Source organism: Hemicordylus capensis, chromosome 1 (genome assembly GCF_027244095.1).
Source record: "Hemicordylus capensis ecotype Gifberg chromosome 1, rHemCap1.1.pri, whole genome shotgun sequence".
Lineage (NCBI taxonomy): Eukaryota > Metazoa > Chordata > Lepidosauria > Squamata > Cordylidae > Hemicordylus > Hemicordylus capensis.
Window position 1 is genome coordinate 242,638,968 of NC_069657.1, and position 15,867 is coordinate 242,654,834.

The 15,867-nt window shown below is 43.1% G+C and overlaps 1 protein-coding gene across 14 annotated transcripts in view; it reads right to left on the reverse strand.

Moving 5' to 3' along the window:
• Positions 1-15,586, reverse strand: part of CDADC1 (cytidine and dCMP deaminase domain containing 1) — a 78,776-nt gene extending 63,190 nt beyond the window's left edge. For 7 of the 14 annotated variants that reach the window (XM_053283859.1, XM_053283851.1, XM_053283855.1 and 4 more), the window contains exons 1-3: positions 15,461-15,585; positions 12,765-12,912; positions 1,613-1,898 (exon numbers count right to left, since the gene is read on the reverse strand). In XM_053283859.1, the coding sequence (XP_053139834.1) occupies positions 1,613-1,624 (12 nt within the window). In that variant the 5' untranslated portion in view covers positions 1,625-1,898; positions 12,765-12,912; positions 15,461-15,585. Of the gene's footprint in view, positions 1-1,612; positions 1,899-12,764; positions 12,913-15,460 lie in introns of all 14 variants that reach the window. The other 7 variants (XR_008313127.1, XR_008313129.1, XR_008313130.1 and 4 more) reach the window with 2 other exon arrangements.
• Between the last annotated feature and the right edge of the window lie 281 nt (positions 15,587-15,867).

Consider the following 15,867-nt stretch of genomic DNA (forward strand, 5'->3'; position numbering starts at 1 on the left):
AGAATATCGTGCAAAAGTCCATTAATTTCAGTAATGCAAATTAAAAGGTGAAACTGATATGAGACAGACGCATTACATGCAAAGCGAGATAAGTCAAGCCTTAATTTGTTATAATTGTGATGATCATGGCGTACAGCTCATGAAAACCCCAAATCCACAATCCCAGAAAATTAGAATATTACATGGAACCAAGAAGACAAGGATTGTAGAATAGAACAATATCGGACCTATGAAAAGTATAAGCATGCATATGTATTCAGTACTTGGTTTGGGCCCCTTTTGCAGCAATTACTGCCTCAATGCGGCGTGGCATGGATGCTATCAGCCTGTGACACTGATGAGGTGTTATTGTAGACCAGGATGCTTCATTAGCGGCCTTCAGCTCTTCTGCATTGTTTGGTCTCATGTCTCTCATCCTTCTCTTGGCAATGCCCCATAGATTCTCTATGGGGTCAGGTCAGGCGAGTTTGCTGGCCAATCAAGCACAGTACACTGTATACTTTTCAGAGGTCCGATATTGTTCTATTCTACAATCCTTGTCTTCTTGGTTCCATGTAATATTCTAATTTTCTAGGATTGTGGATTTGGGGTTTTCATGAGCTGTACGCCATGATCATCACAATTATAACAAATTAAGGCTTGACTTATCTCACTTTGCATGTAATGCGTCTGTCTCATATATCAGTTTCACCTTTTAATTTGCATTACTGAAATTAATGGACTTTTGCACGATATTCTAATTTTCCGAGTTTCACCTGTATTAATGTACAAGTCAGATTATATTCTGTGTCTTTGAAAAGGCTCTTGCAAGCTTTATACAATGGCTAAAACGCACTTGAGGCACATGTGTTAATGTATTATGCAGGGAAAGTTTTTTGTTGCAACAAAACATCAAGTCATGTATCCCCTTAAAGAGTAATGGATTTATGCAGCATAAGCTTTCATTGATTAAAACACATGAAGTATCATCCTCATTTGTTAGATATATGAGTAGTATTATATGAAAGCAGTCACTTGGAACAAGACTATCTTTCCAGCTATAGGGTGCTATTTTCTCCACTGGAAGATAATATAACCTTTGAAGGTTAGGTGGATGACTACCCGAGGCAAGGGTAAAACAAGGGTAATTAAGTACCAGATGAAATGGATTCTTTTTTCTCTCTCCTTATACTGTACCCATTTTTGTTTTGCTTTTATTTTACTCCTGTGCTTCAGATTCTTCAGGAGGAAAGGTGAACATTGTTCTTCTTTATAACTGTAACCTTAACATAATTTTCTTTTAAACATAGCCTAAAGAAACTCTCCCATCCCCTCTCCTTCCCTTTCAATTTCCATCTCTTCTAGCTGCGATTCTCTCTCTCTCTCTGATTCAATGAAGGAAGAGACAACTATGTGCAAGATAACGGAAACTATTAATGCACTTTCTCGCTTAGCTTCCTCCGAGCCTCCTCCTGAGGCTGCTTTTCCACGTCCTCGCTTCCTTTTTTTTTTTTTAAAGAGGAGGAGGAGGAGAGGAAAGGAAAGCCACAGGTGTTGTAGGCCAGGCCAGCCGGAGACCCCTGAGGGGGTCGCAGCCAATGCGGGAGACTCGGAGGATGAGAGCGCTTCTCACCTGACAAGCCATCCGTCTGGGTGCAGGCGCTGTGCACGCCCCTCTCACGGGCAGACCCCTCCGCGTCCGCGCTGTTCATGGGTCACGAAGACTCTTTCGCGGCGTAGCCACAACCACCATCCGGGAAAGCTGGTCACCATGACAACCGGCGACAGCGCCAAGAACTAGCACGTCATGGCGCACTCTGGATTTGTCGTCATCGGCAACGGCCGCTCCATAGAGAAAGTAAGGCTAGAGTCCAGCCCGCTGCCTTGCTCTTGGTACTACCCAGCACTCTCATTTCATCCTTTAATTCGAAGGGTAAAAAACACAATGAGTCTGCATGCAAGTGTGTGGTTGTCGTCATATGCCCCCGTTGTCAAGGCCTGGATTTTCCCTATGCCACCCGCTGTACGTTTGAACTATCGGCTGGAAAGCAAAATGTGTAATTTTTCATTCTGCCCAATCGTTTCATTAGCTCTCTTCACCTTCCATTACTCTTAGTGAAGGTGGGGAATTTACAAACTAGGGTAACAAATACTTTGCTGCAAAAGGGACTTCCTGGTTCATTTTGGTGTTCCGTAGAGCAGCTCTTCACAGAAAACAGTGGAGAAATCCAAACTTTTAAAATAGCTGTAATTGGGGCAGTAGCATGCCCACTTAGAAACATGAGTTAGCAGCAAAGACAGGAGTTCGTGCTCTTCTAACTTTGGTATTATTTCAGGTGAAAAATGTTTGTTGTTTGTTTTTGCATTTTATGAATTAAAAATTAATTAATGCATAATCTTGGAGAGGGGGCGGGAAATGCCAATGCAAATTAAGCACATTGTTATTTTCCATAGAGTTCAGATTGGGCTTTGGCTGAGAGAGCATAGGTGATGACAGCCTTGTAATGTAGTCCATCCATATTGCCTGGGAGTAGTCATGAATGACACAACTATAGCAGATTTTTGCACGGGGATTGATCTAGAAGACCTCCAAGGCAACTTTCAACTCTAAAATTCAATGACTAAATTGAATTGTGTAGTCTAGTGTTATCTAGTCTTCTCAATTTTGTTTGTTTGTTTTGTTTGTTTGTAAAACCCCACCCCCTACCCCCCAAAAAAGGGAAATGTAGTTGGGGTGTGTGAAGTAGATTGCAGCAGCAGTTCTGGGAAAAAGTTCTGGCTTTCCAACCAATGGGGAGGAAATTAAGACTCTGTATGTGAGGGGCCAATTTTGATAGCAAAAGCAACCCAAAAGCTATGTGTTAATTGCCTCTCCCCAATGTTGCTGCTTGAATCAGCTCTGCAGCCCACCAACTGCCTGTCCTTAAATAAATAAAATAAATTGAAAGCCTTCCCCACCAAGACTCGCATCAGGCAGTGTTTTCCACAGTGGCAGGTATGTTCATATTTATGGGCAAGTGAAAACTGGGGGGATAACCCCAAAGGTGATGGTACTGTAGAACAAGTTCTACCACGAACTAATCTGCTACTTTCCTTTCTCTTTTCCTGCAACTGGACTAAATTTGGTTCAAATCAGTCAGGCAGTCCACAAGTTAGACCTCTTGCACCTCAAACTTTCATGCATCTGCCATCTTGGATTACAAGCTGCACCACTGAGGTGTCCCTATGTGTCACTCACTACAACTGTACCAAATTTGGTTCAAATCGGTTCGACGGTCCTTGAGGTTCGACGGGCACACATACGGAATGCCAGGCAATCTCATAAGCCTACTGAAAAGTAGGCTAAACAAGTCGTTCTTGTAAGAACTAATCTGCCTTATTTCTTTTCACTATCCCTACAACTGGACTAAATGTGGTTCAAATTGGTTAGGCGGTCCACAAGTTAGACCTCTTGCACCTCAAACGTCCATACATCTGCCATCTTGGATAAGTGTGGAGGACATCATTACGCATTTGCTATCTTGAATAGAGTGGATGACAACATCACAAACTACACCACTGAGGTGTCCCTAATTTGTCACTGTACCTAATTTGGTTCAAGTTGGTTAGACAGTCCACAAGTTAGCTCACTTGCACCTCAAGCGTTCACATGTCCTCCATCTTGGATTGGAGGGATGACATCATCACAGACTACACCATTGAGGTGTCTCTATGTGTCCCTACAGCTATAGCAAATTTGGTTCAAATCAGTTAGGTGGTTCACAAGTTAGCCCACTTGTGCCTCAAAGGTTTACATGTCCGCCATCTTGAATGGGGTGGATGACATAATCACAAACTATTTCATTGAAGTGTCTCTCTGTATCCCTACAATTGTACCTGATTTGGTTCATATTGGTCCCGGCGTTGAGAAGTTGATGTGGGGAATGGGCACATGGACACACACACACAGAATGCCAGGTAATCTCATAAGCATACTGGAAAGTAGGCTAAAAATGGGGGGGGGGGAATCATAACTTTTTTTTTAGATAGTTGCAAACATCTTAATGTAAATTAAAGCTGATTAGTTAGCCCTACTACAAAGCACTACATTTATATCCTTCTTAGTGTTAACAGTTATGTTAATTAACACCTGGAAAGCAGTGTGTTCATTTTCAGTACATTCTCTTGTGTATAGTGCAGCAACTTATTATACTGGCACAGAAGTGCCAGTGTAATTAAGATGAGTTGTTTCAACATTCTGTCATTCTAAGCACTGAACATTCAATTGGTCATAAAACCAACAGTCTGTCAAATTTGCCTGACCACATGCAGACATCAACTATGTGACAAGAGAAACCACATCACAGGCCTGTGGAAGCAGTTGGGAGCGTCCAGGGGTGTGGGGGGAGCCCTGGTGGGCTTTGCCTGGAGCACCCCTGAACCTTGGGCCAGCTCTGTCCTTTATTGTATTTTTTTTAAATGCTCCCCTTAAGTGTTTTTAAACATTAAGCTGTATGGTGAAGCATAATCCTGTTTCGGAAAAATCAGCCCAGTATTTCCTGAGTTATTTGCCTCTGAACTTCCCATAAGAGGGTAAAATCAACTAAGGGTGTTTGTTGACTTTGCCCATTGAAGTTTCTGAAGCCAGAGTTGGGAGGGGCAAATCTTGGCAAGTACTGGAGAGTGACTTGCTGGGTTTTTTGCTTTTGCTTTTTCTAATACCACCTTTCATAAAGCATCCCAAGGTGGTTTACAAAAGTTAAAATACAATAAAATTCCATAAAATAACACAAAAAACTCTTAAAATCATTTAAACAATAAAAACCATCAAACAAACAAATCCATAAAAAAGACAACAAATAGGACAGCTGAGAGACCTGGCAGCCCCCAAGGGGTAAAAGCCTCAACAAATAAAAAGGTCTTTAGTTGTTTTTTAAAAGCAGCCACAGCTGTCACGGAGCGAACATTCACTGGGAGAGCATTCCGTAGCTCTATGTTTTGAACATAGCTGCTTGACAGGGAGAGTCTAGGAGCTCTCTAGCACTCTTATACTTAAACAAGCAGCCATGTGGCCACCATTGAGCATGGGGGGGGGGACAAGCATCCCCCAGCTGCCGTGGCTCCGAGCATGTCCAGGGGCCACCAGAGGCTTCTACCTGCTTTCCCTCGTACCTTCGGGGAGCTGCCAGAGTCATTCGTCCGTTCCCACACCAGGCACACTGCACTTGGCACTTTGTTTATGCACTGGAGTTTGGTCGGGCAGAGAAAGAACACATCCACTCTAACTTCTATGGCGCGCAAATGGAGTGTCAAGTGCAGTAGGCTGATGGGCAGGCTTGCCTGTCTTGCTGCTCGTGTCCATGTCATATGCAGGGGAGTGGCCAAGATGCGCTAACATGCGCACACATTACCACAGGGGCAGGGGGCTGCCAGTTGAGCTTGTCTCATGGTTGCCAGTGAGCTCCCTACAGCCCTGATGGATACATAAGCTTTCGGATACATCACAGTGCATCAGGAACAGTGAATTTTTTGCTAGTCATTTACTATAGTATTGGCATTTGGGGGATCACTGTGCCTTTTAGAGATGATGCACCAGGCAGAAACCTATCAGGGGCTAGTGAACTAGTGACTAGTGAAGTTGCACCTGTTGAATTTCTGTATGGATGCATCCCTCTCCTGCCCAATCTTGAGCTGAAAGGCTTAGACTTAGACAAAAAGTGGGTGCGTGAAGGCAGCATAATCTGGCTTCTTTAACATCTACATGAAATTGCTGGAAGAGATCATCAAGAAATTTGGTGCAGTGTGTTATCAGTATGCTGATGACACCCAAATCTATTTTTCCATATCAACATCGTTGGGAGAAGGCATAACCTCCCAAAATGCCTGCCTGGAGGCAGTGATGGGCTGTATGAGGGAGAACAAACTGAGACTGAATCCAAATAAGATGTACAGTAAGTGCTTATTGTGTAGGGTAGGAACTCAGGAGACAGTATTGAACTGCCAGTTCTAGATGAGGCCACACTTCTCCAGAAGCAACAGATACACCATCCGGGAGTTCTTCTGGATCCAAACTCTCCCTGGTGTCTCTGGCAGAGGCAGTGGTCAGAGCTGCTTTCTATCAGCTTCGGTTGATATACCAGCTTTGTCCGTTTCTTGAGATAAACGAACTTAGAAAAACGGTATGCATTCCGGTAACCTCCAGACTTTACTACTGCAATGCACTCTATGTGGGGCTGCCTTTGTACATAGTCCGGAAACTGCAGTTGGTCCAGAATGCAGCAGCCAGGTTGGTCTCTGGGTCATCTTGGAGAGACCATATCACTTCTATATTAAAATATCTACACTGGCTACTGATATGTTTCTGGGCAAAATACAAGGTCATGGTTAAAGCCCCACAGCTTAGGCCCTGGGTATTTAAGAAAACCTCTTCTTTACTATGAGCCCCATTGCCCACTGAGATAATCTGGAGAGGTTCATCTGCAGTTGCCACCAGCTTGTCTGGTGGCTACACAAGGACAGGTCTTCTCTATTGCCACCCTGGGACTCTGGAATGCGCTCCCTGCTGAAATAAGAGCCTCTTCAACTTTGATAACTTTTAGAAAGTCTCTAAAGGCACATTTATTTTAGCTTTTTAACTAGACTTGTGGTTTTAAATTGTATAAGGTTTTAATTTCTGTTTTAATTTTTTTTAACGTTGCTGTAAACTGCCCCGAGTCAGAGGTTTAGGGTGGTATACAAATATAATAAATAAATTAAATAAAAATATACAAGACCATACAAAGTTCTTACAGTTTATATGGCATGGAAGTTTAACGTGCAACTTTCTGATGCACGTTTAAGATGGGAACTTTGATGTGCAGTTTCTGCACTTTTTAGAGCATGATTGAAAATGGAAAGCATCATAACTCTCATCTTAATCAGAAGGTTTTTGGTTTATTGAGTTTGGTATTGTTTGGTGGCAGGGATGGATTAAGGGCAACTGATGCCCTAAGCACAGCCCAACAATGGTGCCCCCCTCGGCTCCCTCCATTGCTTAACTGACAAGACATTAAAACTCAAGCAAATTATTTACTTATACCTTAATATTTATTTAAATGTTTACAAGTTTTCTTCTAGATTTTTTAAGGTAAAACAAAACAGTTCCACTGCCTATAATTTCTTATAAATAGCCGCAACGGAAGAAATGATTGAGAAAAATATTTCATCTTCAAGGTCAGACATCATTACATACGACCATCTTTTAATGTGAAGTTTTATCAATATTTTGTAGTGCTCTTTACAGTAATCTTTCGCAAATCAATGACATTTTATTTCAGATATATAGTTTAGTAGTTTCTCAAAACTGTAGTCACTCACCGAGCCAAAGAAAACGCTTTTTTAACAATGCAGAGCAAAGTCGAACATGGCAGATAAAAACAAATACAAAAAAATCAACTAACGTTGAGTGTGGCAGTGAAATGCAAGGTGGCAAAAGAAATGTAAGGTGACAATAAGGGAGGCGAAAAGAGAGTTTGAGGATCAATTAGCTAAAAGTATCAAGGGGAATAATAAAAACTTCTTTAAATACATCAGAAGCAGGAAACCTGCCAGGGAGGCTGTTAGAAAATTAGACAATGAGGGAGTGGAAGGGATTATTAAGGAAATGGAGAAGCTAAATGAGTTCTTTGTGTCCATCTTCACGGCAGAGGATACAGAGCATATACCTGTTCCTGAACCAGACTTTTCAGGGATGGAGGCTAAAGAACTGAGGCAGATAGAAGTGACAAGAGATGATGTTCTAAACTGTCTGGAAAAACTGAAAACTAACAAATCACCCGGCCCAGATGGCATCCATCCAAGAGTCCTCAAAGAACTAAAATGTGAAATTGCCTACCTCCTTGCCAAAATATATAACTTATCCCTGCAATCAAGCTCTGTACTGGAGGACTGGAAGGTAGCAAATGTAACATCAATTTTCAAAAAGGGATCCAAGGGCGATCCAGGAATACAGGCTGGTTAGCTTAACGTCTGTTCCAGGCAAATTGTTGGGAAGCATCCTCAAGGATAAAATTGTAAAGCACCTAGAAGAACAGGCCCTGCTGGGGGAGAACCAGTATGGCTTCTGCAAAGGTAAATCTTGCCTCACAAACCTTTTGGAGTTCTTTGAGAGTGTCAACAAGTGTGTGGATCAAGGTGATCCAATTGACATAGTATACCTGGATTTCCAAAAAGCTTTTGACAAAGTTCCTCATCAAAGTCTCCTGAGGAAGCTTAGCAGTCATGGGATAAGGGGTCAAGTTCATGTGTGGACTGCTAACTGGTTAAAAGTCAGGAAACAGAGGGTAGAGATAAAAGGCCAATTCCATGCTAGGGATCATTAGGAAGGGGATTGAAAAGAAAACTGCTAATATTATAATGTCCTTATACAAAATGATGGTGAGGCCACACCTGGAGTCCTGCATACAATTCTGGTCACTAAATCTAAAAAAGGACATTGTAGAGCTGGAAAAGGTGCAGAAGAAGGCAACCAAGATGATCAGAGACCTAGAGCACCTTTCTTATGAGGCAAGGCTACAACACCTGGGGCTATTTAGTTTAGAAAAAAGACGACTGCAGGGAGACATGATAGAGGTCTATAAAATCATGCATGGAGTGGACAAAATTGATAGAGAGAAATTCTTCTCTCTCACACATAACACAAGAACCAAGGGTCGTCCCATGAAATTGATTGCCAGGAAATCTAGGACCAACAAATGGAAATACTTTTTCACACAATGCATAATCAACTTGTGGAATTCTCTGCCACAAGATGTGGTGACAGCCAACAACCTGAATGGTTTTAAGAGGGGTTTGGATAACTTCATGGAGGAGAGGTCTATCATCGGCTACTAGTTGGAGGGCTGTAGGCCACCTCCAGCCTCAAAGGCAGGATGCCTCTGACTACCAGTTGCAGGGGAGTAACAGCAGGAGAGAGGGCATGCCCTCAACTCCTGCCTGTTGCTCCCAGTGGCATCTGGTGGGACACTGTGCAAAACAGGATGCTGGACTAGATGGGCCTTGGGCTTCAGTGAAAGAGTTAAAGGCATGATAGGTAGGGGGAAAACTCTGTGGTGCTCCCCTTCCCTTGATGCCCAAAACACGTGCTTGTTTTGCCTTAGGTTTAATCCAGGGCTGTTTGGTGGTGGTTGTGTGTGGTGGGGTTTTAAAGAAAGGAACATATTGCTGTACAGTGTGTTAATTCTGCAATATGAGTTTTGGGATTTTTTGGACACACCAGTGGTATTAAAAATTCCATGTGGTAAGCCAGATTTGGAAGAAAACCCCTTTTGAGGATTACTGATGGCGACTTGGGAAAGCTGAAGAGAGAGACAGTTATAGCTGGCCCTATTGGGAGACTTCTACAATGGCAGAATGGAGAGAGACATTCTTTTAGTCCAACTAAACTAAGCACTCTGTTGCAATAACAGAAATAAGTTAAATAACATAATCCTCTGAATGAGTACTTTTGGTCCTCAAATTAGACATAGGTACTGCACTTGCAAGCGGCATGGCTGTTTTCTTGCAAGAGGGTCTCTCAGACCTAATATGAAGTGGGATAAAACTCTGCTAATACAATTTTTGTTTCCCTCCTCTTCATCCCCAGCAGCAGCAGCAGCACTACAAATGTTTATGATGGTGTTTATGAAAGTGTTTTAGTTCTAACTGCAAGCCTTAGCCTGGGCACTTTCCAGATTAGACCCTGCTACGGGGTCATGTCGGATCTTGGAAGTGTGCTTTCACACGTCCTGCGTTGTGACACTGCAGTCCCTATGCGGATAGCAGGGTACAGTTCACATTGCCAATGCCTTGTATAGAGCTAGGACATCGTATATCCGGTGTAAGGAAGTTGCTGTTTTTTCTGCAAGACTGCTTCCCCTGCTGTTTATGTTTTCAATGTGATTTGCCTGAATGGGGGCATTTTGCTGCTCTTGAGCAGCTAGCCTGGAAAGCGCCCTGCAGGATAAACAGATGATCACCTCCTTTTCCAGGAAAAACAAATTGGATTTTAACACCTGTAATTTAATATAGTTGAAATATTATTTTATTTTTCCCTCTTTTCTTCTGGCTAATGAAAGATATTGATATACTTGACTAATTAGATGTCTTTATATTTATGAGAAAATAAAAGAGTTAAATTTAAAATGTTTTAGGATTTGTGCCCTAGTCCATGGGTTTCCAACAGTGGGGTACTAGTGCCTTTAGTGCTCCCAGGGAGGACACGGAGCCCTCCTGCTTCTCCATGCTGCAGTCGCAGTATTTGTTCCCATCTGAGGACTGCCAGCTTGAACTGGTGTCCACTGCAGAAGTGGTGTCTGCTCCACAGTCTCATTTCTGGAGGGTGTAGAAATGAATACCTTCTGATTCAAGCTGGTAGCAAATAGTGATATTATCTTTTTGGCATTTTAATTAGGTTATCTGCCATTAACTACCAAGGTGCTAATGTTGTTCCAGATTATGGTTATGCTTGGATTATGATTATTTATGTATTTTCATTATATTAAAATTTTTCTTTGTAATATTTATTATAACATGATTGTGCAGTCGATAATGCAATCACTTACATTGTGCACATGACGTAGGTATATCTTTCAAAACCATGAAACTATCAAAAGCAATTTGTTCCCCATCAGAAATCGTCTTTCTCTGCTTATATTAAATGATAGGGGCTGTGCAGGGACCAGTAGCGGTTGAACAGATACATTGTTCAGTTAACTGACAAATTGCGTGTGGGTTTTAATCCCTGTTTAGAAACTATTCAGTTTGACCAGTTGCAGATACCGGTCCAGATGCCAGGTGAATAATTAGGTTAAATTAAAATAAAGCAACATGTTGAAATGTACACAATGAAATAAGAGCAGCAAAACAGTATGATTTTAACACAAGATATAATGCGGTCCCTGTTCCCTCTAGGCATGCACCCGCTCACAAGTTTTCTGATGTCCACGCAGTTAATTTTAGATCTCGCTCAGGTTGAATTAGGAAGGCCCCACTCTGAATGCATGTGCACACACAGTGCCTTGATATTGCCGCCCAGAACAAAACTCATTCCGCACACAGATGGAAAAAATTAGAGGGACCACTGAATGTGCTCTACCATCTAATGTGCTTCCTAGTTCTGCCTGCATAACATTAGGCATGCCTTTCATAACAGCTTTACTCCTGAATAATTCTTCCAAGTTTTAAAACACACTTGGCTTGAATTATAGGCCTGAAGAAATCTTGCTGTAGAGGATTAAAGCCTATGTCTCTCAGAGCAAGCTCACGTGAGAGAAAGAAATGCTGAATCATCCCTGCTGAGCTGCCTGGCTAGGCTTTTCCTAAAACTATTCTGTATTATTGGTAGGTTCAAAATGCTGCTGTCGCCACTGCTCTTATCGACAGAGCTTGAACCTCCCTGGGTTTGGGATGGAATCCCAGGGAAAACACTCTTTATTTTGCTATTGGATAAGTACAGAAATCTTCCACGTGCAAGCCTACACGTGGTGAGAAAACTGATAGCTGCTGAACATTTGAGAACGTGTTTGCACCAGAGAAATCCCCCTTCGCCCCCCCTTCTGCGTTAAAAACCAACTCAGAGAGACTTGTAAAAAGAAAAGAATTTTTAAAAAAACCCATTTTATTCAATTACTACAGACTGCTTCCATCTGAGGCTTTCTCAGCTTTTAGATACAGTTAAAATACTTAGTAGAATTCCAAAAATAGGTTGGCTAAATGCACACTTAAAATGTTTATAGAGTCTTTTGCAATGCCCTAGGTAGGATGGGCATTGGCTAGTGTTTCTTATTTTAATTACTTTACAGGTAACAATAATAGAACAGTATCAAGAATATGCGAAAGCACACACACCAAATAAATATAACATCCCTAACGCAAAGTCTGACTAAACAAACTTTTCCCTAGGCTAAACTTCCTGAAGCCATAAGCCCTGGCTCCCTGCCTTGAACTCACCAAACTCCCGATGAGAATTCAGGCTCCCTGCCCTCCTGTCTTTCAAGGATCTGCAGAGTTATTCTCCTGCAGCCAACCTCCTTGGCCACATGTCCTCCAGTGTACCTCCGACCTAGTTTCTCCTCAACAAATAACTCCCTTCTTCCTGGCAACAGCTCTCTAGGTCCCATCCACCTGGTGTGCCGATTGGCTGAGCCCTGGAGTTCACCAGCCTGTCAGTCAAGACAGGGTTCACTTCTGGTTAACTCTTTTGGGGGAAGGGAGTCTGATCACTACAGTTGCACATACAAGATGTGGTGACAGCCAACAGCGTGGACTGCTTTAAGAGGGGTTTAAATAAAGTCATGGAGGATAGGTCTATCAATGGCTACTAGTCTGAGGGCTATAGGCCACCTCCAGCCTCAGAGGCAGGATGCCTCTAAATAGTAGCAGTAAGAGGGAGAACATACCCTCAGCTCTTGCCTGTGGGCTTCCCAGAGGCATCTGGTGGGCCACTGTGTGAAGCAGGATGCTGGACTAGATGGGCCTTGGACCTGATCCAGCAAGGCTTTTCTTATGTTCTTATGTACCAAGTATTGTGCTCTCCCTCTGTTACCTCTACTAATGCCATATAAAAGACAATGGATTTTTGTTATCACTTACTATTTTCTATTCATAAATGCATATGTACATATTTAGGGTAGCATTAAACTAAATTAGTCATTGATTTCAATTATGTTTAGTTATGCTGTCCATGAATAACATTATTCATTTATATGTGTACATTTATTCCAACAATATGTGGGATATTATTAGCAAGAAACTGACAATAAAATGTACAGTGAAATGAAAGCAACTACCTGTTTTGGTGTTTTTAAAAAAAGATTTCCTGCTGTCGTAAACCCACCACAGTCGATGAGCCGTCCATAATTTATGATGCAGTAGCAGGCGAAGAGATGTCTCCGGTTACACACTTCCTCCAGGCAGGCACGAGGTTTCATCCAGTGTCTGTAAAGAAGCACAAGAGAACAAATCACTACTGAGTACCAAGTCCAACTCGTCTTCCCTGCAACCAGGATCGCTCACCAGATCCCAGTGGTCCCGAGTCCAAGGCGTCGCCAAATCCAAGGCGTCACCGAGTCCAAGGCGTCGCCTATAGAGGCTGTCTCCAGCAGCCCATCCCGAGTGAAGCTGCAAAATTTATAGCAGGTGGCCAGCTGGAATCAATCTGCACTTTGCCTAGTCAGCTGCCCTCAATCAGTCTCGTGCACGCTGCAAGCGTCTCAACTCCCTGACGTCTCAACTCCCTGACTTGGTCACACCGCTTCTCGCACCTGCGTGCCCTGGGAGATAACACCAGAAGCAAGAGTTTCTCCTGGGATTTGTTATTCTGCTCTGCCTCCTGAACCAAGCCCTCCTCCTGGCCCATCACGAGTGCCTCCTCCCTCCGATGACAGAGCTGGCCTTCGGGATCCTCAAGTAATTCACTGCCTCCCACTCCTCTTCCGAGTCCTCAAACGAAGGCCTGGCACCTGCCTTTAGATGTGTGGGATCACTGATGTTGTGGTTACTCCAGAACAGTGTTTCTCAACCACCAGTCCGTGGACCGGTGCCGGTCCACAAGGTGTTGGGTAACGGTCTGTGAGGCCACTAATAAAAATCACCCCCCCCAAAACCCCAAATTTTAGGCTGGTGGGGGCCGGCGGGAGCTCTCCAGAGTTCATTTCCAGGCAGTCCTCGCTGCTGGATAACGTTCATTTTGCTTCCTTGAAATGAACATTATCCAGCAGCAAGGGCTGCCTGGAAATGAGCTCCTGAGAGCTATCCAAAATTGGTTTTTTTGGGGGGGTGACCCCCTTATTAACTGCTGGTCTGGGAAACTGCACGAATAATGTATCGGCCCATGACTCCAAAAACGTTGAGAAACCCTGCTCCAGAAGGTCTCAAATTAATGTATTTATTGTATCAAATTTGCAGTTTGGGAATAAATAGTTTAAACCAGGCTTCTCCAACCTGAGGCCCTCCAGATGCTGCTGAACTACAACTCCCAGCATCCCTAGCCACAATTTATTGTGGCTGGGTATGCTGGGAGTTGTATTTCTGCAACATCTGGAGGGCTGCAGGTTGGGGAAGCCTGGCTTAAACTATACAAAATGTAGTGAGAAATTCAGCTAGGAGTTACTTGACAGTAGTAGAGCTCAGTGGTGAAAAAACCTATTTCAGAGCTGCTTATATTGTTTCTGCATTCATCAGAACCTAGCAAGCTCATTGATCAATGATCTGAAAATGGTGGGGAAGCAAGTTCTATTATGCATGTAATTATGAATGTGTCCGCCTATCAATTATCGTTGCAGTAAAAATGTATTTCCTGCTCCATTACCAGAGGATGTGTGAATCTCACCTGTTTACCCCTGCTAACTGGGCAGAGAGGCACCTTTTACCGTGGTGATTCTCTTTATTTAGCAGGGGGAGAGTTACTGGCCCTATCCACACCCAGCATAGTACCTCCAGTGACTGTTGCTGGTGTCTGTCTTATGTTTCTTTTTATGTTTCTTTGGGGATAGGGTTCCATCTTGTTTGTTAGTTCTCTGTGTAAACTGCCCTGAGCCATTTTTTCAAGGGCAGTATAGAAATTGAATTATTATTATTATTATCTATTATTATCAGTTATATGAGGTATAAAGGATTATAGGGTGTCTGGCTGGATTCAAGCTACAGATGTCTACACCAGCTTGTCATCCCTAAAACTATTTTTTTAACTTCTTGTATTTACTCTAAAAAGATCTACAAGAGCCAGCTTGTGCTGCCAGAGGCCTGGACTAGTCCTTAGCCAAGGGAGTTGTCCTTTATGCCTTTTATTATACATTTAGGACAGGTGGTTCTTACTGGCAAGGTATTTAAACAGGCAAAGTGCAATCTAAAAATTACAGAATTTTCTCTCCTTAAGAGGTGATAAAGTAGCAAAATGGTTTTAAAAAATACACATCTCAGTATGAATAGAACAGCTGCTGAAAATTAAAAATGAGGCAATTAAAGTACAGAAAAAGTGAGCTGGCATGAAACAACTGCAATGAGGTGCTAAGCAGCTAAAACTGAAAGTCTTTAGTCTTGTAATTTATGACACTCTTAACCCTAATATGGATTTGGGGGTGGATTTCCATCCCCAGCGGCATAAAGGTGCGTAAATAAGCAAACCACTGCACTCTCAGCGATGCTCTTGTTGTCAAACTCTTACTTGGACTCTGGTACACAGTATACCCACAAGTATGGCCCTGCACCATATTTATGTTACGAATAAAAATGTGACACAGGGTAGGAATCTAATCCAAAATGAATAGGCTCCCTATGGGTGGTGATGGTTTCTGTCCCATTCCCATGTTAAATCAATTGTGAGAAAAACCACCTCAGAAATGAATGGGCTGGTGCCTCTTGCCTGAGGTTCTCTGATAGGAGAACCCAGTCAGACAGCCCTGCAAACTGCTGTTATTATTATGAAGTGTCTCCTAATGTTCATTGGAAATTGCCCTCATAATTTGTCTATGAGAACTAGTCCTACCCTTTGTGGCAGCAGGGAACAAGTCTTTGCCCTCTTCCACTGAACAAGTCCTTCAGGTATTTGAAAAGCGTCCTCTTGGAACACCTCACTCTTCTTTCTCCAGGCTAAACATACCCAGTTCCTTCACAGGGCTAGTTTTCCGCATCCCTGAATATCTTTGTTCAGCTGTGTTCTCAGGACCAACCTCTGGTCCCAGGTCCGGTCCTCCATCAGTGGATGGGGGCTCCAAATGCCCCCCTGGGGGCCTAGATGTTCCTCCATGGTGGTGCGGCAGGCCATGCTGTGTTGCCGCAACCGGCAGGCAGCCACGTGTGCGGGCACCCACCAAGACCCCCTGGGCAGCGGGGAGGCCCTCCAAATATCCCCCATGGCCAGCGGTGGAGTCCTGGAGCCAGCAGGCAGCCATG